We start from the raw sequence: 22,585 nt of genomic DNA, 5'->3' as shown, positions 1-22,585 counted from the left end.
TGCCCAACATCACTCACAAACGACATTAGTTATTTTTCATGCAAGAGCGTGCAGAAAAAACAATATTTGCGTTAATGCAATTCCACAGAAATGACACTTGTCTTGTGATACAGGTGTTACTTTGTGCCAGTCTGTTTGCCGCACTAACAATTTGGAATAATAAGCAGAAAGCCTTCAGTGGTCACAACAGCCCTCTAACATGTCCCAACCTCAGTAAACCATCCTCCAGCCTAGTAGGCCAGAAAACAACAAGACAGAACTCTCAATCACTAGAGTGGATGTCACCCTAACTCATGCTCCTAGCAATGCGGCCTGTCAAATAGGCACATGTAATATTTTTCAACAGAGTATGCAGTCTAGCATACATGTAGCTGCAATTCAGTAAAGAGCAGCACAATACTTACAGGAAACAATGGAGGCCTAGAACGGATAAATTCCAATATTAATGCATGTGCATCTTTCTTCACACGAGGTGGGAGATCACCATTAACCTGTGTAAGCACAAGAAAGGCACTATTTCTCAAAACTGAGCACAATTGATTAGAGTGAAGTACAGGTTTGAAGAAAATGCTAGACTTTGTAATGGGTAGATGACCTGAGTGACAACTTTCAAAAAAAAAAAAAAAGAAAGACTAAGAGGAAACAAGACCACCTACAAAAAATATCTGAAAGAATAAAAAAGCCAGAGTGCACATTTCAAACCTGTCCTTGTACAGCACTAACACATGGGGCAAAACCTCAATTAGCATTTCTAAATGGATGCTAAACTTTGAGGAACTAGTTTTGTTGATCTGTTTAACACTTTCCTTTCTTTAGGTGAGAAGAAAAAGTAAACGAGGGAATGAGGGCACACCATTATGCATGAGCTAAAAAAATTATTCAGGTGGTGCCCAAACAAGCACATAAAGTTGCAACATAAAAGCAATAAACTGGAACATAGCAATGGCACTCCATTATACTCTTACTGCTTACCCTGAGATCTGAAAAAAACATAACAGAGTAACACAGAACTAACCAAGTGATCACTAAAGAAGACACACAGAAGGCCTATCATCACTAATAGTTGCCTCAGCATATCAGTGCAAGATCACACGTTGCACGACGTCTTCATTATTGAGCACAAACATTACCTTGGCCAAATATCAGCAGCCATGTCAAGCTTAAAAGGCTTAGTTCTTAGAAATGGACGGGTTAGGAAAGAGCTTAGAAGGTTTGAATGGTACTGCAGTGTCTTTTTATACCACAACAGGTCACAAAGTGAGTAAAAGCAACTGTATGTTATTATTTTTTTCCACAAATAACTAATACTATCAGAGGAAGCCATGGCATTACATGCTTATTAAATTCTTACATGTATCCGCCCACACTTCATACAACGTCATGAGAGCAGTACCAATACACGGTTCTCAGCACAAAACCATGTAAACTGGATAATGACTATACCCCTGTCACATGGCTACATCACACTTCCTTGAGTAAGGGTACCCCTTTCAGTGGAAAGTATGCGTGCTGTCATGCAGTAGCTTTTTAATAACGATGTTTACAGGAGTATACAGTAAAGGAAGTTTGCCGATCTCGGCTGAAGACTGCAGGAGGCACTACTGTTCACAGCGAGAATCTGTTATTGACGATAACTGGAAAACCTAACTTCCAGCAACATACAAGAACATTTGTACCATGCTTCACAAGTATTTCTCATGCCATGACTGCCATACACTTTCCACCCTGATGTACATCAAACAATCTTTTACCACCATTTTTCTTGCAGCTATTTTATATGTTTGCTAATCAATGCTGTGCAAGCATGTACAGTAGAACCTCACTGATAAGTTTTTTTCAAATAAATGTGGCGAAGAAGTGTATCACCTGGAAAAAGTATAATCCAAAATAATTAAGATATTGAAAAATATGACTTGGGAATGAAGTGCCCAAGCATTTATTAACATCTTTACTTACTAAAAAGGCTCATCAGCACATGTGTGTACAAAGGCTAAAGAGCATTTGCAGCGCTTGTGGGCTTCTATATGCATTTGCTTAGTCTTTAGCGTGAAAGCTTCGCAACCGATCCAGTTTGGCAATAGCAAGGGCGAAAGTAGCCTGGATGCCTGTTGTCACTGCCATCGGTTTCAAATGCTTCGCCCCATGGCAGTCATGAATTGCGAAGAAGCCACTCTTGCAGCTAACTGTGCACATGGGCCGAGCTGCAGGGCACATAACTTGTGCCCCCAGCTCGGCCCGATCATTAGTGCATTGTCTTATTTTACAGATAATTTGCAGCATCTTACTTATGCATTGCAGAGAAGCCATTCTGGCAGCTGACTACACTGTGGTTCTCATCCTGTCGTGTGCTCCTGGCCCACTCGTACTCGTAAGTTCGTGCGCAGGGCGTAGTTTTGATGCTTCACCTCATTACACCAGTGCACTGCGAAGAAGCTGCTCTGACAACTGACTGCCGCTGTGCTAGTGCTCATGTCGTGTGCCCCTAGGTTCGAACCCCTCATGCGTTAGTACTAGCTAGACGTATCATGCAATTCAGATTTCACAAAATTATGAATGTATGAACACGTAAATTGTATGATCCAGGAACGTATCAATGAGGTTCTATGTATATCCATGTACATATTTTCCCAAATATTTGCTTATGCATACATATTTTTTGTGTTCTGGAGCATAAGTTTTTTTTCACCAACTTAAACTACCCTTTGCTTCCTTTCTTGAACGACTAACTATTTCTTGCACAAAAGTGTACATGCAAAATGTCCACATCATGTCCACAGTCGTTAGCATCTATCAGCTGCACCATGGCTTACAAGAACGCTGTACATAAAGTTTGAACATGAGGTAAATATGACAAAAAGACACTCCAAGAGTTCATGAAGAAAGCAGCCTGTGAAAGTGGTGTAACATGTCCTCACATTGCATGACTCATTGCTCAGGCTAACAGCCACTAACAATGATACTGAAGAATTGCCTTTCATGAGCTGTATGTTACAATTAATTGGTCTGAATGGCCCGGTACACTCCTGCCAGCATTGCTACCAATGACGGCATGTTGTAATAATTATAATTCCTTGACTGTCAAATTTTTATTTATTCTATTTTAGGGCTATTTGCAGATATGGTTTATCTGTGTCACTTTTTTTAGTCTTTTTCTTTGGCTGTGTTACAATTAACTCCTGGTACACTAGCGGAAAGCTCCTAGCGTGCTATGCGACAGCAATTTCCATTACATTATGGTGAAACTCCCTTGCCGGCCCCACATCTTTGGACCAAGGGGCACTAGAGTGCGATGCAGCATGGTGCATTCCAAAACAAAGCAGCCCTAAAGGTAACCAGTGAAGTGTGCAAGTTACTGTGCGCAGACTCCTCTCAATTTTTCAAGTTGCATCAATTACAAGGCACAACCCTTCAACACAGAGTTGCACCACAGCTTGAGTAGGTTACCCGCATGCCTACATATTTAAGCATTCACAACACTCATAAACAAAATGAAATACAATAGCACTCTTCAATACTCCAGTCATTCCTAATACACAATTACTACCACGGATGTCACTTTCTGAAAGCATGGTGCAATACACATCACTGCTGCACTGCCTTTTCAATGTACAGTACTCACGGATTGAAATAGGACATTCGGAGCGCTAGCCTTGCAGTGCCATGCAGGCATGTGGTAAACCACAGGCCGGCTCATGGCTACTGGAAGGAACAATTCTGCTTTGTAGATGTTCTCCCTCTCGCACCATACCACAATGCACCACCTTGGTTCCATGAGCGTCTACGGGCGGCGTTCCATGAAGCGACGGCCACGCGCTCCGAATGTCCTATTTCAATCCATGAGTACTGTACAGCTCAATTAAATCCCAGGTGCCCTCGCCACAATAACATGTCCACTATTTATTAGAAACCCTTTCAATACTGCCACACCACAAAACACTAATAGACACCCCAGGCCTACCTCTCTCTTAGATACACAAACATGTGAAGTTTTTAACAAAAACATCTGCTAACTAGAGAAAGTTCACAGCAATACCTACTTTTTATTATGCACTTATCTAAACATAAAACTTCCATACTTATAGCTTTGCAAATCAACTGATACCATTATATCAATGTTTAGTTCAAAGCAAACTGCCTTGTTCATGCCGTCACATTTTCTCCCATATATTTCAAAGCAGCCAGCCAAAATCAATTCTGAATGGCCTGAGCAAACCACAACACAAGCTGATGCCATTTTACGTCAGTCTACATCTCGCCTTCTCTGTCACCTCCTTCTAAACCCTGCATTCGGAAGCAAACAACCTCAACTATATGGAAGGAGCCATTAAATGGCTACATGAAAAAATGTAACAAGTTGAAAATCTGGATAGTGCCCGATTAGCTAAGTCTAGAATCTTTGCCCTTGCTTACAAGAACACCTATTCTCAGAATCTGACAGCATGTGGAAGACACAAAGATGACATGACAGTGTTTGAAGATAGCAAGCTTCCCATTTTCCTGCACACTGCAGCCGTTCTGCATTGAGCAGGTCATGTTGCCTTAGCATGTAGCACTTGGTATGCTAAGGTGCCATTCTGCAGCACCACTCGGCACTATGAATGTTTCCGACGTTATTTTACAGCCCACTTGGGTGGGAAATTTTAGCGTCACTTACAGCTTGAATACTTTCTCTTGGATTGCCACTTCAGGGGTGCGCTGCTACATTTCAAAAGAAAGTGGCACTTGGAATTATTGTCAATGACAGCAGGAGAAGCAAAATAGCACTCAAAGTTCTCACCACTGCTTACGTGTTTTTAGAAAGACTATTTCATAACTGGAAGCTTTTACAAGGTCTTTTAAACTAGACCTTCACATGAATAATTTACATAAATTTTGATCCTTTCAAGAAAAGAAAGACTAAGGTGCTTAACATTTGTACAAAGCTGACTCAATGAGCCAAAAAAAATTAGTAGTCACTGTCAGTTTCTCCATGCATTAATGGACAATTATTCCTAATTAGTAATCACACCCAACAATGTATATTTCCACAGCACATACTATACAAAAGACAAACATACCATGACTTTGTTGAGCTTGTACCTCTGTGATCGGATGTCATCCAGCAACATCTCGTAAGGTGTCATCTCATACTCTACGGGGTGCAGGTGTGTTTCAACATCAACTTTCTTCAGCTTGACTCCCTGTCGAAGTTCCCGAATAACTTGCATCCATAACATAGCCTACAAAGCAAAAGTAAAATACACAGGGGAATCAGGAATACACTCTTCCCGAAGGTGTCTATGACACTGGTAACTCTCAAATTGCGAAAATTCTTCCACTTATCCCTGACTCATTCGATAAAATTTCCTTGACACCATGAAAATGAAAAGCATAATGGCAGTCAACACATATTATGGCAAATGTGGTGATGTGGTGGCTATAAAACCTTTGTAGCTCAATCAACTTTCAAAAGCATTCGAATTTCATATGAACCTGTTTTGGCACCCAGGAAAATGCAATGTTCACTTCAGCATGAACATCATTTTAGAGTGAAAGCTGTATCAGAAAGATCTTGCAGCATTTACTATAATGTTGTTGGTGAGCCCAACATGAATATCAATGGACTAGGAAAATTGGTGCTTGCAATCTTTGCTACTCATGAAAAGGCAAGCAGAAGCCAATGCCATGAAGTTACAAGAAGTGCTGCGCCTGTATGTTCCCACAATTCAGTGACAAATGAGCTTTTCGATGTTTCATATACAGCCGAACCCAGAACTTTAAAGGCATCCCAAAATAGTTAAATACATCGACAATTCTAAAAATGAAAAATGGGAATAGATAAGCTTGTCTGTAACCTAAAAGTGAGAATACTGCACCCACGCTTGCGATGCACGTCTTATGGCAATGTGCCAGCCGCCGGAGTCCTGCAAGCGCACCGCTCGCTGGGCATTCCTGTAGATCTAAACCTGCTTCCCATCGAAGCCACTGCAGAAGCTGCTTTAGAACTATCCACTGCCAATCATAAGATGTCTAATCCTGTAGCCAGTACACAATAAATATAAAAATCACACAATAAAGCAAAACTACAGTGTGTTTCCGCAGTGCAAGTGGCAACGAATCTGCAGCATATATGTGGCGTGGAAAATTAGTACAAAAGACTAGGCATACGCGAATAGTGGTTTTTTGGTTTGAAGCAAATTCAAAGCAAACAGAAATTTTCTTCGAATAATTTCGAAGCAAATATTTTGAATATTTCTGGCACACTTTTTTAAAAAGGCTGCAAGGCATAATAGACATCTTCAAAATCATGTATTTTTTAAACATACAAGTCCATTACATGAAAAAAAAAAAAAAGAGAATGCACTGAAGCTTTCACACAATCACTGAAGCTGTGACAAATTTCTGCAAAAATGGCGATTGGAAATTGGGGGAGCCGACCTACATGCAGTGCCGACATATCTGTAGGATGTGAGACATATATGTGTGGCTTCCAACTGCTGCTCTTAACAGCAATCACGTCGTTGTACAGCTGTTACTTTGAAGTGGTAACTCCATGACACCTGCCAGGGCAGGCGCATGCACCAAGCGCCCAGCACCACCCCGCATCGGGCGTCGGAAGGGGGCATCCATCTCAGTGTGTCTCGTGCTAGCTCCCCTTCATGCTCGTGCCATCACACGTGTTTAGCGAATTTCACCCGGAGAAAAGCAGCTGCAGCAGCTGCAGTCAGCTCAAACTCTTTTAGCAAAAGTAAAGGGCGCACGTCCTCCGATTAGATAGATTAGCACAGCGCGATCTGCTTCCTTGGGGAGCCACTGCTCATGAGGACGCCAGAAGGCACCAGGCGCCACTTTCAGGGGTGCGCCGTGCAGTTCGATAAATAGTCGAGCCCACTTATAACGAACCTGATGGACAATCCGATAGAGTTCACTGTATCCGAAGTTCATAGTAAATGGGCTTCTCATATTACAGCCAAGAAGACAAAAAGTATGGTGGAGCTGCCATAAAAAAAAAAACGTAAACCAATAAGCTCCTGCCTGTGCCACTACGTATATGTAACAGGCTTTAGCCAAGAAGACAGTCTGACAAAAGCGGAAGTTATTTCTTTGGGTCTTGTGCATCTACTACTTCCAAGCTGACCCTATTATGGTGCTTTCTAAGCTCTGCAGGGCGGTCATATTCTACTCGCCGAGACCATCACCGACTATTAATGCGAAAGCATTAAATGGCTATGTCCCAAGTTTCGTGTCAGCAAAACTTTCTCCGCACAATTACGTCATTCTGTGAAGATAAATGTGCAAAAGTTTGGTTGCGTAAGATAGTGTGTGATGAGATATCGCTGTGAGAAAAATTTGGTCGATGAATTGCAATTAGCTCATTTTATTACACTTCGACGACACAAAAGCTACGGATGTCGACATAGCACCTGTCAAAACAGCCACGGATGTCGGCATAGCACCTGAATGTAAAAAGTAAATAAAAAATAAAATAAATGGAAATAAAATTAATGAAAAAAAATGAAAAAAAAACAACGTAAAAAATGAAAATGAAAAATAAATAGATCGCGTACTGGCATCGTGGAAAAAACCCGCATTCTAGAAAGTTTCATGCTTTCGCATTCCTCCACGTAAGCAGATTTAAGTGCCCTCAGAATTTCTTGCTGCTAACAATCTGCTTTAGGAACATTTTATAACGTATAACTAATCGCAGATGAAGTGTTCACGGTAGCTGGTGGCAGTTAAGCCACCTTAATCAAATTCCTGGAGGTCGGGGAATGCTCATAATTCACGTAGAACTGAATAGCTTTGTTAGAGCTTGTCTCTGCGATGTTGGCGTCCGCATCAACGAAGTCATCCCATGACATACGACTAGTTGTGCATCAAAAACGTGTTGAAAGAAATCCATGTGCGTCTGATTCCCTGGGCTTTCGACAGCATCATCTGTTGTTCCTGGGCCCGTGCAGCGACAAAGCTGAGCATAGTGTACGTTATCACAGAGTGTATCAGCTGCACTGTTTGTTTTCTGAGCGCTGTCTGCACACAGTAACAGCAGAAAAAGTCGACAGCCGACTGGGCAGGAGTCGTATACCACGTGACCAGCTGTTCCAGCAAGGGATCCTTGACCGTGCGCAGTGTAGCTTCGCTTTCGATGCTGCCCGTGTACAGTGCCCACTGCACTTCTTCTACTTCGCACATTTTGCCCGACCGGCACAGATGAGGCAACCAACTTGCAGGCTATCGGCGTGCGATTGGCCAGCGGTTATCTAAATTTTTAATGCCACCATTTTTACTAGTTTTTTGGGTTGCCATGTTTTCTCCGAGGTGGTGTCATGGGGGATGAGAGGCACTCTTGGGTCTCTGCACTTGCTGGAAGCAAGATTTTGTCGACTGCAGGGGCAAGTTTACGGCGCCTCCTCATAAGCTATAACCGAGTAATGTGGCCACAGTTCATTCTATATGAGATGCATTGCCATTGCCCTAATACATATTTTGGCGGTAGTGACGCCCTCATTCGTAATAACCGAGTGTTCGCTATATCTGCGGCCGTTATAAGTGGGCTCGACTGTATATTAAACAGTCAGCAAAACTATTGTTCGATAAGCACTGCTACCTAACTATACCTTTATATAGAATTTTCAAGGGGATAATCTGTGTGTTCGATATAGCTAATAATTCGAAATATCTGGGTTCGATATATTCGGGTCAACTGTATAAGGAACTGCTGCTATGTCTACAACTCAGGCTGCACTTTCCTGCTCGAAGCCAGAAGAACAGCTCAAGCTGATCGACAGGGCTCGCAAGACTGCAAAGGCCACTGGGGCCCTGGACTGAGGGACCCACCTATGCCGTGAGAATCCGCCTTAACAATAGTTTTTCATTCATTCATTCAAAACATGTATGATTTGCTACAAGAATTACTTAAGAAATGTCACAGTGCCACCAGCACAATAAGTGGCACTGGACTGTATAACCTGGACTGATGCTTTTTAACATTTGCCTCATCTCGGAGGAATGTCAGGCTACACAAGGCTATACAACTCTGCACAAGTCAGCAATGGTTTGGTTGGTTCCACATATTCAGTTCACTCATAAAAGAACACCAAGCTGTACGTGCATACAATGCATCTGCAGTGAAGGCCTGGTGTAGGCACTTAAACTCAGAGATACACCAAGCTCCCTGAGCCTATGACAAAGCAAGAGTGTTAATTTACAGTTAGAAAAGCTGTCTCAGCAAGCTGAAGATGCATCTTCCTTGGCTTCTGCCTACAAATCTGACACTTATGTATGAAGGATGGGTCGGCTAATGCTGTTTTAACACTCGGGCCAGATTAGACAAAGAGGCCTGGAATAGAGTGCAGTCAATACTGTAATGCACTATCTCATGGCAGTGAACATTAGCTAATCAGGCATCATGTTATGCTAGCTCACTTGATGACTGTTATCTGCATGCATCAAGTGCCTGCACATGTGCCAGGCAAACAGCACATGCATGACTGGCTCCTCAAAGCAGCAGGTCATGGCAGCGCTTCGCTGAACATGCTAGGCTAAAGCTCTCTGGGTACAGCAAAACAGCATTGTAAATAACAAGTACAGGCTCAAAATTTTTATCCTTAAGCCTTCACACCTCCATCCTATTGACGATGTAAACAAACTTGGGTGTGCACATGCTTGTCTGTACATTGCGTGAAAATACCTATGTATAATGCCACTCCTCAAACAACACATGCACAAGCTAAGCCATTATTGCAAAGGATAAAATGTGAGCTGATAAGAAATGTGCACTCATCTATATTACACTAAGGAGCATATATGTACCTCAGATGCCCATAATTTTTTTCAAGCTCTTGTTGCCACATCAAGGCCACGTTGCAAAACAAGTGGTGTCGGAAAGCCAGATAAAAAGCCGATACATACAACAAAGATTGCCTGCTGTCCTGAAGCAGCAGTCAAGCAAGGGAATTCAAATTTAAGAGAAAACAGTACTGAGGAGGTGTAGGACACACGAAAAGAGGTTGAAAGGATGCTCATCCAGTCAACTCCTTTTCTTGTGTCTTACTCCCCTTAAGCACTGCTTTTTCCTAAATATGAATGCAGAACACCAACTTTCCATTTTCTTACAAGCAAGAGAATAACTACATTTAACATCCATCTGAGGATACCCCTGTGATTACAACAGACAGCTTTTTCAAGCCTTTGCAATTCAAGAATAATCCACCCTGTGGCCTTTCCAGTAGCAATACAACTGAGATCAGGTGATGTTGACTGTAATTATTCCCTTCTTTTAATTCTACACCACCTTGAGGGGCACTCTAACCATCTGGACAAATGGTAGAGAGATGGTAGGCAGATGGTTTCTTGACACTCACAAAGTGAACAAGGAAGGGGAAAGCCTCGGGGTGTTTGCCGACGTTTCGACAAGAGGGCTTGTCTTTGTCTGGGCAAAGCATTCATCATTGGTGGGGTTTAAATAGGGTCTTCACCCAGAGGAGAAAGGCCCGGTGAGGGGGAGGGGGGTGTGAAGTGAGAAGGGTGTTAGGATGGGGAGGGTTAATCTTGTCCAGGCATGAGGGCTTCTAGACAAAAGCCAGTTAGCCGGTCAGTGACCGCAAACTGATATTACAAGACTGACAACTCCAGAAAACAAATATCCACCAAACCCTTGAATAAGATAATGCTTTCTGTGATTACCAGGGTTACTAACCACAATAAGTTGCTTAGGCAAATTATTACAGCAAAGAATATACATTAAATACATAGCTCACAGCAAGGTGGGGCAATAAACCTATTCTAAACACCTCTTACGATTTGTTGTTCTTTATCCAGTGTTCATGAACAAATTTTCATCTTTGGGTGTGCTGTGGTATGATAAGGTAAAAGTGGAAGCAGCAGTAATCTTTGACTACAGTCAACCGTGGCAAGAGGAAAATTAGATGCGACAGGTATTGATGAATGACTGCCACCTTGCACAGACCGTGAAGTCAATCACATGTGAAAGGTAAATGAAATGCAGTCAGAGCACTGGAGCATCTGCCATCTTGAAACAATGAAACTGCTGCAATGACAACTGCCATAACCAACGTGCACCCATTGGGGCTCATCTGGAACACCAAAAACTGGGAGTACTGTAAGAATTTTCTGTCTTCTGTTTGACCTCTCCAAAGCACCAAATGACCTCATATTCCCTGGTTTCCCAGATAGGTAGGCACTCTGTTCTCCACATCCTAAACAGATACAAAACAACACCCAACAGATAAACAGGATGTCTGATGTAATGTGAGCAAGTGGGCTTTAAAATAAAATGCATAGACTGCAGACCCAAAACATTATTGTTAGTGGTTGCTTATGGCAACCAAGAACATGTTAAGCCAAGCTTATATGGTTTAAGTTAAGAATAGCAGACTGAAACAGCTGGAGAAAAATGAAAATTTATATGTGAGAGAGTTGCAAAGTGTGAGAAGAAACTATAAATATCACAATTTCTATCAGCATAAGTTTTTCCTCAACATTTACTTGCTCAATGGAACAGCCAACAATGCCACTTTTATTTAATTCAAAGGTTAACAATATTTGTAAGACATCCTGCTTGCAGTGCCTGACATCACCCCCCCCCCCCTCCCCCAAATAAAAATTTCATTGCTTTCTAGTGGCTGCAAGGCACTGATTATGGAGAAAGTGCTCACACTAAAATTCCTATCAAGGTCTCATTAAAAGGCCAAAGACTATGGCGAAAAATTTGTGGGTTGTGAGGCACAGTAAAAAAAACAAGCTCTTGCAAAAACGTCACATTTCTCTTAGCCATGTCCTCTTCAATAAGGTTTGGTTTGTGGGGTTTTAACTTCCCAAAGTGACACAGGCTATGATGGATGCAGTAGTGGAGTGCTCTGGATGATTTCGACCACTTGGGATTCTTTAATGTACACTGACATCGCACAGTACACCGGCATCCAGCATTTCACATTCACCGAAATGAGACTGCCATGGCCACGATGGAACCTGCGTCTTTCAGGTCAGCAGCCGAACACCATATAACCACTGAGGCACCACGACGGCTCCCCCACAAGAACTGCTAACACTGCATGCTTATGTAGGTCAGTATGCTGCACTGGCTTTTCATGTGCAAACGCGAGTGGATACTACGATATGCTAAAGTGGTGTAATTATGGTCTAGTGGCTAGGGTCATATCAGTCCACAGTTCCTTACTTTTGCCAGCATGCAATCACTATCATAAGATGATCATGGTTTCCAGCGTTGGATACATATAAAACAAGTGCATCCTCTGAAGTGTCAATAAAAATCTTCTACTGTATATAGCACATATAAGAAATGCCGGATCGGACATACCAGACAATAAGCATTGCACAAAAATAAAAGTAAAGCAAAAAAGCGAAAATTTTATGCTTAAAATTTAGTTGTTTGTACCTTTAAGAAAATTTTGACCAGTGCAGAGTTATTTGTTCAATTTAGACCTATTACATGCCTTCACAATGCTCTGACCAGAGTGCTACACTGGTTTTTCAAATTATTCAATACAGAATTTTCTTTTAAAAGCCGTGAAAGATGGTTCGTTGTGGTCCCGTAGTTTGATTTTATGCTTCTTTTAAAAGCCGTGAAAGATGGTTCGTTGTGGTCCTGTAGTTTGATTTTATGCTAAGGTAGGCATTATTTACACGACATAGCGTAATGAAAAGACATATAATTAACTAAAATTAACTGAGAAACATTTAGGCGCAAGATTATATAGCTAAATTGAACCCTAAGAAAATCAAAAGTGAGCGCAGTTTTTTAAATTTCAGAAATGGCATTGTGCTTCGAGATATCAAGTGTGAAAAAAAAACATTTTTATTTATTTTATTTATTAATACTAAAAGCCTTCTTTAGGCTCATGCAGGAGAGGGCCAAATAACACGAACAAATAAAACAGTGTGAACAAAAGCAAAATAAAGAACAAATTGGAACTAGTAGCAACAATTTCATATTATAAAGTAACATTACATATGTGGCTAAGAAAAAGCTATACCATTTAGACATTGAAAACTTTTGCGGTCGGCTTTCCCACGCTGCACACCGATAAAATCAGCATCCCTTAAATCATGTACAGACGCAGTTTACGTGATTCCCGTGATGGTACCACGTACAGCAATGCCATTTTAACAATATGTAAAGCGGGAAAGCCAACTTAACGATCTGTCAAACACGTATTTCTAAGCTCCATATCTCGAAGAACGACGCGGATTCAGAAATTTTATAAATTGGGTTCATTGCTGATGTCGAAGGTCTTCTATTTCTCAACATAATCTTGAGCTCTAAAAAAAAAAATTATAAAGTCGATCAGTTTACTTTAATTAATTACTTATCTTTTTCTTCCACTCTATTATGAAAATAATGCCCGCCATGCTGTATAATCAACCTGCACAGAATGCGGACGTATCTTTCATGGCTTGTCAAAGAAAAATCTCCATTGAATATGTGTAGATTAGCGGTTTATGGGGGTTTACCATCCCAAAGCGACTCAGGCAATGGGGACGCAGTAGTGAAGGGCTCCGGAAATTTCTACCGCCTGGGTTTCTTTAACGTGCACTGACAACGCACAGTACACGGGCGTCTAGAATTTCGCCGGGATCAAACCCGCATCTTTTGGGTCAGCAGCCAAGCGCTATGCGGCTCGCTCATAAAGCCATCCTAATGAAGCTATTTCACTACTCCTCTAGTGAAACTAAGAGAAAGTGGGTTCATATTTTTCATCACAGTAAAACTACCAATGGCAGCCTGTCTGCATCATTATATCTCACAACATAGCAAAAATTTTTAGAAGGAGCCATTACCCAGTCATGAAACTGTAAGCCGTCGAGATCTGAGGTATCTGGATCACTGCGATGACACTTGATAAATTCCTGCAAAAGAAAGTAATAAAATAAACTATTATAACCCCAGCATGCACATGGGCCATGTGCAAGCCATTCGGCACTTTAAGCATATGAATTCAATGCAGGGCTTCTTCAAAAATTGAGATTCCATATATGACCACTGTCGTCACAAACCAGATTATTGTTATACTGCACTAAACTGCCCTGTGAATACTTACTTTGGTTCCACTAGATATTTTTTGCAGGAATGTTGACAGTTCCAGGGCTTCTGCAACCAGGGCCCTGCAAACAGCCTTGTAGTGCATGTCAGCTTGTGATGGGTTCTGTAGATGAGATGCACACATCTGCAAAAGCACATGAGACCTGCTATCAGAAGAGACAAGGGCCACTATCTACCATATCAGCATTATCCTTCTATATGAACACACTGGGAGGCAGTCATATGAAGTCAGACTTTGTGCCATATGGTCAGTTATGTAGGCTTTTTTTTTGTCACATAGGAAATGATAACGACCTCAAAATTAAAAAAAAAGGAACATTCAAGGGTGGCATCAAGCTTTCTACATGATATGCTATCAGGATTAATTGAAGGGAGAGCTGTCTGTATGGGCGCGGTGATTCGGCGAAATAACTCTTGCTGAAATGTACTGAACTTAGAAGCGCGAGTCACTTTTTCTCTGACAAACAGAAGAAATCCGAAGCAGCCTACGGGTAAAGAATGCGCAAAGCGGGAAACCTTGCAACAGCACGTACAGGGCACAGAGAACTATAAGGCAACGTGTATGCGTTGCCTGTGATTCTCGGGCATTTTTTTTTCCCCCTCTTCAAGTGCGGTTGACCGACATGAGCGAGCACGCCTGCACGAGAGACACGTAGTTGGCGACCCGCGGGACAACGCCGGGCCCTCTTGCGGCTCTGGCGCCACCCGCCCGTCACAAAGACGAGCACCACCGCGTCCGTGATGAGCAGCGCCGCGGGGAGCGAGCTTTGTCGACGCTGACCAAAACGTGCTCGCAGGGGCCCTGCGGTCACGACTCGATAAGAGGGTCCCTCTGTGCGCCGTAAACGAAGAAACGGCCGGAAGCGCGCCGTCTCCGAAGCGGTCAAGGGCGAAGTCGTGAGAGCGCGAGCATCGGTCTGCCCGCGATGACGAGCGCACGTCACACGTGGCACCGAACAAAGGAGCCGCGCCAACTGTCTCCGCCAAGAGCGTTTCTGCGTGACCGTTAAACAACGCCGCTCCCCAGAGCAGCGCAAGTGAGCGCGGTCAGCGACGCGTCTCGCACGCACCTCGAGCACTTTGGCGAGCGTGAGGCCCGCCCGATGCGGAGACTTGCCGGCCCCGCTGTCGCCGCCACCGGGGTCGTCTTCGCCCGAGTCCTTCTCGATGCCCTCGTCGTGGCAGTCCTCCTCACCAGAGTCGTCGTCCGAGCTCAGCTCGGCGTCAGAGCTCAGCTCGGGGTCGGCCGACGTCATGCGGTCCAGCAGCATCTCGAAAGGGCGGCTCAACACGTGCTCCTCGTCCGACCGGAGCCCGTACTCGAGCGCGTGGAACAGTACCAGGCCCAGGCTGCACACGAGCTGCGCAAACAAAGGCCACCTCCACTAAGACGTCGCAAGTTACCAGGAAAAGGCCGAATTCCATGCCATACGCGTCACCATGCACATGCACTCGAAAAAAAAAATGGCAGAAGCGACAGAAGCGTCTGCCAAAAAAAAAAGACACTGTTCTTTCCCCATTTCTCACTATGGCCTTGTGCCTTCCACTCAAAATAAAGGAATTTCAATCAATCAATAATCAATCAATCAATCGATCAATAGTTTTGTCATAACGGCAGAATTTTCTGCTTTGTAGTATTTTTTCTGTAGTACTTTTCAGTAGTCTTGTAGTACTGTAGCGCTTTTCTGTAGGCTACACGAAATTCTATAGTTATAACAAAAATTTGTTACTAGTTTGTATTTCTGTTTCCAAATTTTGTTGACACTAACTAGTAAACGCGCCATGTGCTTTTTAATTTTATTTTTTGTGTGATGTGCACTGGGTATGTATAGTGCCTTGTTTCCTTGTTTTTGTTTGTCCCCTTTTAAAATCTGACCTTGATGTTTTGCCGCCCCCTTACACAATGCCCTACGGGCCTGTAAGGTATTTCAAATAAATAAATAAATAGTGTACAAGTTCATTTGCAAAAACATTACAGGAAATGTTGTGAGGACCGAAAATTTGCAGTTGTGTCTTTCGACCGGCGTCACCAACTTGGACAGCCGAAGCCGGGTCAGCAAAACGCAACTTCGCAGTCTTCTCGCTGAGCGAAGTCGTCGCCGTAAAGCGCAGCTATAGAGGCCAACATGCCACTTCACCAACAGCATATGCGGACACATGCGTGGAGGGCTCCGGATTAATTTTGACCGCCCGGGACGCCACACAGCACACGACCGTTTTTTTTGCATTTAGCCGGGATCCGATCCCGCGACCTTGGGAATGCCACTGAGGCAGCATATGCACGCCTTTTTTGGGACAAGCGGCACCAGTTATTTCAGCCTTTACGAAGGCCCCTTACTGAGGCATTTCAAGCGAGGAATGCTCGTGGAAACGGAACAAGGTCTGCAGCCGCGCACACCTATCGCGCTCCGTAAGGGTCCAGAGGCTACTATGTAAGAACAGACAAAAACGGCTGCATGCTACGGGGTTCTCCAGCGGTTTCCCAGCGTTTTCACAGGGCGCGCTCCTTTGTGCGCAGTTCAAGCGGAAGAGCACATACACACAAGAGACCGAATAGGCCGAGCATTACGAAAAAAGGAAGGGGGGGGGGGGGGGGGGGGGGGGGTCTACAGAGGGCGAACTGTTCTGCTGGGGAGAAATCCTGTTCTGACAGGGGGCATGCTTCGGGGGGCTGCGAGGCCACTTGACCTGTGCAGTGTGCGTTCCGATCGGATGCCACCGCTCCCGTGCCCCCTCCTCCGCACAAGGCGGCCTTATTTGGTCAGGGCGATGCCCCACGCAGCAAACCGAGGCCGGCAAGGATGCGCAGGACTCGCCTACTGGCGCACTAAAGATATATGCGCAAGATGTGCGGCGGGCGTCCACTGCAGCGTGGGGATTTTTTTTTTTTTTTACGGCTGGTTTTGTGGTAGGAAAACGGTATCAGTTTATGCTCCAAGCCTCGTAGGAGCCAGAAAAAGCAACACTGACTGACGGTGAAGGCCCCGCCGCGGTGGCTCAGTGGTTAGGGCGCTCGACTACTGATCCGGAGTTCCCGGGTTCGAACCCGACCGCGGCGGCTGCGTTTTTATGGAGGAAAAATGCTAAGGCGCCCGTGTGCTGTGCGATGTCAGTGCACGTTAAAGATCCCCAGGCGGTCGAAATTATTCCGGAGCCCTCCACTACGGCACCTCTTCTTCCTTTATTCTTTCACTCCCTTCTTTATTCCTTCACTTACGGCGCGATTCAGGTGTCCAACGATATATGAGACAGATACTGCGCCATTTCCTTTCCCCCCAAAACCAATTATATGACGGTGAAGGCGGTACCACGCGCGCTTGCGTTGTTTTTAACTGAACACATGTTTCAGCTGATGTGCGCGCGTTCCGCTAATTTTGGAGAACCTAGCTCAACAAATTTCGATAGTCGCACTGAGCTACTGGCATGGACTGGCCATCGTACACCTGACGGGCGATGACGCGGATATGTTGTCTCTACTCAAGGACGTGGATCGCACAGTAGAGCACCACTCGCTGTGCCAATTGCCTCAACGGAACTAAGCACAGCTTTCTTCACAGTATACTCAACTCCACAAACTACGCAATAATTCTGTAACGTAAGTTGGAGACGTATTAAATACAGGTACCTGTGACTCCGAAAACGCATCTCAGTCACCGAATGCGACAAGCTTTGTGCGATGCGAAGACCATAACTCCCCGGAGTGATTTGTCTTGCTCCTATATGCGCTTTAGTGTCACACACAGGTACTTGTATGACTTATCTGGCGTCCTCTTATTACTCAGCTCGCCAATTACGACAGTTTGATTATATCAAACAAGACAGATGCATCAAACTTTTTTTATACTTTCGTCTGGCAGTTAGCTTTTTTTTTGGAGGTAATAAAAAGATTACACAGAGGAATATTTTTTGTAACAGAGGAATTCTGAGCGGCGGTCACTGCAGACTTCAGTTATATCAGACTACAGCACCGATTTCTGCGACCCCAAGCCGAAAAAAAAATTATTGTTGATTTGCGTAGTTAGGCCAAATTCGAATTAGGAGCGCTAGCGCTCTGTGGCCATTGTTTTATTGTTCGCCTGCTACCTCGGTCACATGACCTTGCAACGTCATCACAACCTGCCAGGGGTGTGTTGTATGCATCTCTCTCTGTGTGTGTCACACACACACACACACACACACACACACACACACACACACACACACACACACACACACACACACACACACACACACACACACACACACACACACACACACACACACACACACACACACACACACACACACACACACACACACACACACACACACACACACACACACACACACACCTGTCAGGTTGACCCTGTGGGAAGGCTTCAGACAAACAAACACACAACGGCTAAATGCGGGCAATGGCCACTGTAAGTGCTAGCGCGCTATAAATGCTCGGCATACCTGGCCAAGGTCGGCTACCGAGCTTGGCCCAATTTTCACTTGGCCTGAGAATGGCCGAATGTAGGCAGCCAACAATGAGCCGACATAAATGGCCAACGTTTCCACAAACAAGCCGGTAACGGCCTGCAGGGCGGTGCCGATCAAAATTTGCAACTTTTGGTCGCTCATTCGGCTACGCCACACAGGAGCTGCATATCCCAAATAAATATACATAGCTCGTTCTCACTATCCGTAAGACGATTCAACAGTCTACTTTCCAAGATTTTCCCAGGTTTTCAGTCACTGTTTTATTTAAAACCCGTCCACCAAGTCGCAATGGTGGACACTGATTCCGGAAGCATCGTATGTGACGTTTCCGTGTCTTAGCGCGGACGGATTTGGTGGACGGAACAGCAGGCATGGCCATCTCTTGATATGACAGCTTTTGAAACCCGGAAGGGCTACCGTAGGGAAGGTAGGACTAAGGAGTTTCTCTTTCCAGTGGTCTCGAAAATGCTGTAACACAGCCGCAGGAAGACTTCGCGGTCATTCGATACCTTATGCTCCCCGCATGGTTTATCACGCCTTCCGACGCTGCCGAGCGAGAACCGAGCCCCCCAAAGCTGACAGATGGCCGAGTGTGCATCACTTGAAACAAGCTCAATCTAAACTTCAAATTCGCAATGTTTCGGATTAGTCCAGTGACTACTAAATCAACACCTTGATTTTACCATCCTATCCTTCGTCTATCACATTCCGCAAGCGGCACCAAAGAGACAGGTGATTGTACAGATTCAGCAAGCAGGACGGTAGAGCAATAAGCCGAAAAGAACAAGTGGCAAGATTCACTGCTGCCATGAACTTCCACCAGCCTACGGCGCCTTCTTTCGATAGCCACTGTCGTCCGGGCGGCACTAGCGAGACGACCTTCGCTTCGAAAAGTGGCGCTTTCGCAACCTCCGTTCGAATGCGAGACTTCCCCCCTTGAGCTACCAGAGCGAATCAACCGCCATGACACGCTTAGCGCGTAGGAATTGTCCATTCAGGGCGCGAGGTTCGAAAACACCCATCGCGAGCCAAAAACATTTAATTCCGGAACGCAAGTATGGCAAGGAGGAGAGGTCCGCCGTTCGTCGCTATTCGGAGGTGTCAGGTGGCGAGGGTGGATGTGCTAACGAACGACCAGAGAGTTACCTTGCATCCGGACTGCCCCTGCCTGGAGCTGCGCGAGGCTATAGTTGGGACGATGTCCATCTTCCTGACAGAGTAATGGGGGCTGATATTCCTTTCCAGATCCGAGAAATTCCCTTATTACGTTATCACGGCTGACGCCGAATCCACAGGCGCTGTTCGAGTGTTCGATTCCTCCGGGTTATTGCCTTACAGTAAAACCGCAGCTGTAATAACCCCTTAAGACTGTCGCCTTTCTCCCGCGCCTGACAACACGAATGACTGCTAATTGTGCGAGTGCCGGCATGGTTTTTATGAACCACATCGTTGCTGCAAGACTACCCATTAAGGCCGCTTAAGGAAACAATATCAGTTATTTTCTGCATTCCATCAAAACTAAAAAGGAGGGGCGAGTGAAAGAGAAATCCAGTATACGCACCCGTCGTGATTCCTGCGGCGAGACCTAATTAACAATACACCAACTTTCTAACCGAAATCGACAATGAATTTTTTATAAAACTGTGTTAGTATACTGAACTATCGAGTGCCTAACATATGGACTACAACTGAGCCATAGTCGGATACAACTCAAGAACGCAGCGGCTTTTCTCCGTCGAAGGACCCCCTTCCAGCCAATGGTGTCGACCGATTCTCGTGACCCTGCAATAGTCGGATACAACTCAAGAATGAAGCCAGTGGCGCCGGCAGATTCTCATGAACCTGCTGCCGTGACAATGCAGGGAGGAAGCTATCCCCTTTCATATGCCACTCCCTGCATTGTCAGGCTAAAAGGGTCATGAGAATCGGCCGACGCCATTGCCTGGAAGGGGGTCCTTTGAGCCTGGGGAAAGCCGCTTCGCTCTGGAATTGTATCCAACTGTAGCAAGCTGTCCCGTCATTAATGCATTTTAGCTGGCCTGTGCCTAAAATATAACTGCAAGACGTCCACTATTACATAGACGTATATACCGGGCAGCCTGGAGTCGGGGCCTGCCTAGGCACATGGTGTAGATTTTATGTTGCTCAAAATAAGGAAAACCAACACGTGTACGAGGTTTCTGAACCAAACCGCTCACGAACTTGACGGTGCCCCAGTAGTTTCGACATCCGCTGTGCTGACGGCGAAGCACGCATGCACGCCCGGTCGTCGTACATTGTACGCCGAGAGGGAGCGCGGGAAGCTGCAACGAATAGCAAATGTCTTCCCTCGCCGTCCAGGTTATAAGTGCCCCACGCAGAACACAGGACAGGCCGGCAGCCGGCCAATAAGCTCGTTTCACGAGTGTTTCACGAGTCCATCCACGCGTTTCACCGAGTCCACGGGAAGACGGAACTTGAGGGAGCCAAGCCACGGCGGCACAGCCTTGGACTCCCCTTTATAAGGTTACGCGTACCCGCCATGCATCCATTCAGGCGAGAGCGGTGTGAAAGGCGTTCTTTGGACAGCGACGCAGCATAAGCGCCGCACGCAAGGGGCACGTGCGCTGGGGGCATCGCGTCCCTAGGCTGGCAAGCATGCTGTGCGCATGGCGTACTTGGCTCGGGAGAAAGCGAGCCCCGCACCACGGCGGTGCCTCAAGTGCGGAAACGCACCGGCACCTGCAGGCGCTGGAGAGTATCAATCGGCACGCATTGGCAGCCGGGGCACGCGGCTGCGGCCTGTAGCGCGCGCCAAAAGCGGGCTCGACGAAAGTAGCGACCATTGTTTATCGTCACCCGGCGTCCTTGACTGCAATCGCCGCCGCCATTCTGGACACCTCACGGAAACAGTGCGCGCGCGGTGCAGCAGCCGGCGCGAACCGAGATGGGAAGGCGCGATTAGGCGCTAGCGCGATTGCGTGGAACACAAAAAGGGAAAACGAAGGATACCGCCCAGAGGTGAAGGAGAGATAAAAAAGGTGGGGATCGCCCTCAGTGGAGCGGGCCGCCCAGAACATCGCCGGCAAGGCGCAGGTTTCGTCCAGAGTAGTCCGCACAAACGGCGTCAGCTCCGTAGCCAAGGGTGGAATCGTGGCAAGTCGCGTTCAGGGTCAGTAAAGCAAGCTAATGGCCGTGCGGTGCGCCAGCGGCCAGCCACTTTGCAGCACCGAGGAAGCGCGAGACGTATCATGTGGCATCATCAGCAGAGACGTTTTAAAGCTGCCGGCTGAACGGCTGTTGGTCACGGGTGCTTGCTCAGAACGCACGGCTAAATCAACGCCGGTTTGACGAGCTACTGTGCGGAAGCTCTGAGTGCGACGTTAGCGCTCCCTATCAGCTTACTGGGCTGGCTAGTCGGATGCACATTTTGATGAATTAATGGGCCCGGCGCGGTGTCTCAGTGCTCGATGGCTGATCCCGAGGACGCGGGTTCGATCCCGGCCGCGGCGGCCGCGTTTCGGTGGAGGCGAAACACAAGGCGCCTGTATACTGCGCGATTTTCAGTGCCCATTGAAGAACCCCAGGCGGTCGAAACGAATCTGGGGCCCTCCACTACGGCGTTCCTCTTAGCCCATGTGTTGCTACGGGACGATAAAGCTCAAATACCAGAATAAAAAAAGAATGAAGTCGCCAGACTAGCTATACGAAAAAAGCAGACGCACACAGACGAAGAGTGCGCCAGCGGGAACCAGAAGGGGGCGCGCTAACGCTGCAAGTGTCACGCGAACTTCGCGCGCAGAGCCTACAGCTATTTGTCACCATCACAACGCACGATTACTTGCTGTCACATCAAATGTTATACCAACCCCTTATCTAATGCCCCTAACAAGGGTTCTTTAAGGAGATAAAATCGATCGATTGAGTGTGATTGATTGATTCAGCCGGATTGTCGCGGACATTACACGACTTCACGCTGGAAAGAATTTATAAAACGATTTAAGCCTGGACTCCATGTACGCGAAAACTCACGCGAACGCGAAGGCGACAGGCGGCAAGCGACGAGCGATGCATTTTGCT

The 22,585-nt window shown here is 45.7% G+C and overlaps 1 protein-coding gene across 3 annotated transcripts in view; it reads right to left on the bottom strand.

Moving 5' to 3' along the window:
• spir (spire type actin nucleation factor) overlaps window positions 1–22,585 on the bottom strand; it is a 175,920-nt gene that overhangs the window by 61,686 nt on the left and 91,649 nt on the right. For 2 of the 3 annotated variants that reach the window (XM_077646220.1, XM_077646219.1), the window contains exons 3-7: window positions 15,133–15,423; window positions 14,061–14,186; window positions 13,801–13,869; window positions 5,058–5,219; window positions 405–491 (exon numbers count right to left, since the gene is read on the bottom strand). In XM_077646220.1, coding sequence (XP_077502346.1) covers window positions 405–491; window positions 5,058–5,219; window positions 13,801–13,869; window positions 14,061–14,186; window positions 15,133–15,423 — 735 coding nt within the window. Of the gene's footprint in view, window positions 1–404; window positions 492–4,654; window positions 4,699–5,057; window positions 5,220–13,800; window positions 13,870–14,060; window positions 14,187–15,132; window positions 15,424–22,585 lie in introns of all 3 variants that reach the window. The other variant, XM_077646221.1, reaches the window with a different exon arrangement.

This window comes from Amblyomma americanum, chromosome 1, assembly GCF_052857255.1.
Source record: "Amblyomma americanum isolate KBUSLIRL-KWMA chromosome 1, ASM5285725v1, whole genome shotgun sequence".
NCBI lineage: Eukaryota > Metazoa > Arthropoda > Arachnida > Ixodida > Ixodidae > Amblyomma > Amblyomma americanum.
The sequence above is the reverse complement of the archived record's forward strand: the minus strand, read 5'-3'. Positions and strand labels throughout refer to the sequence as shown.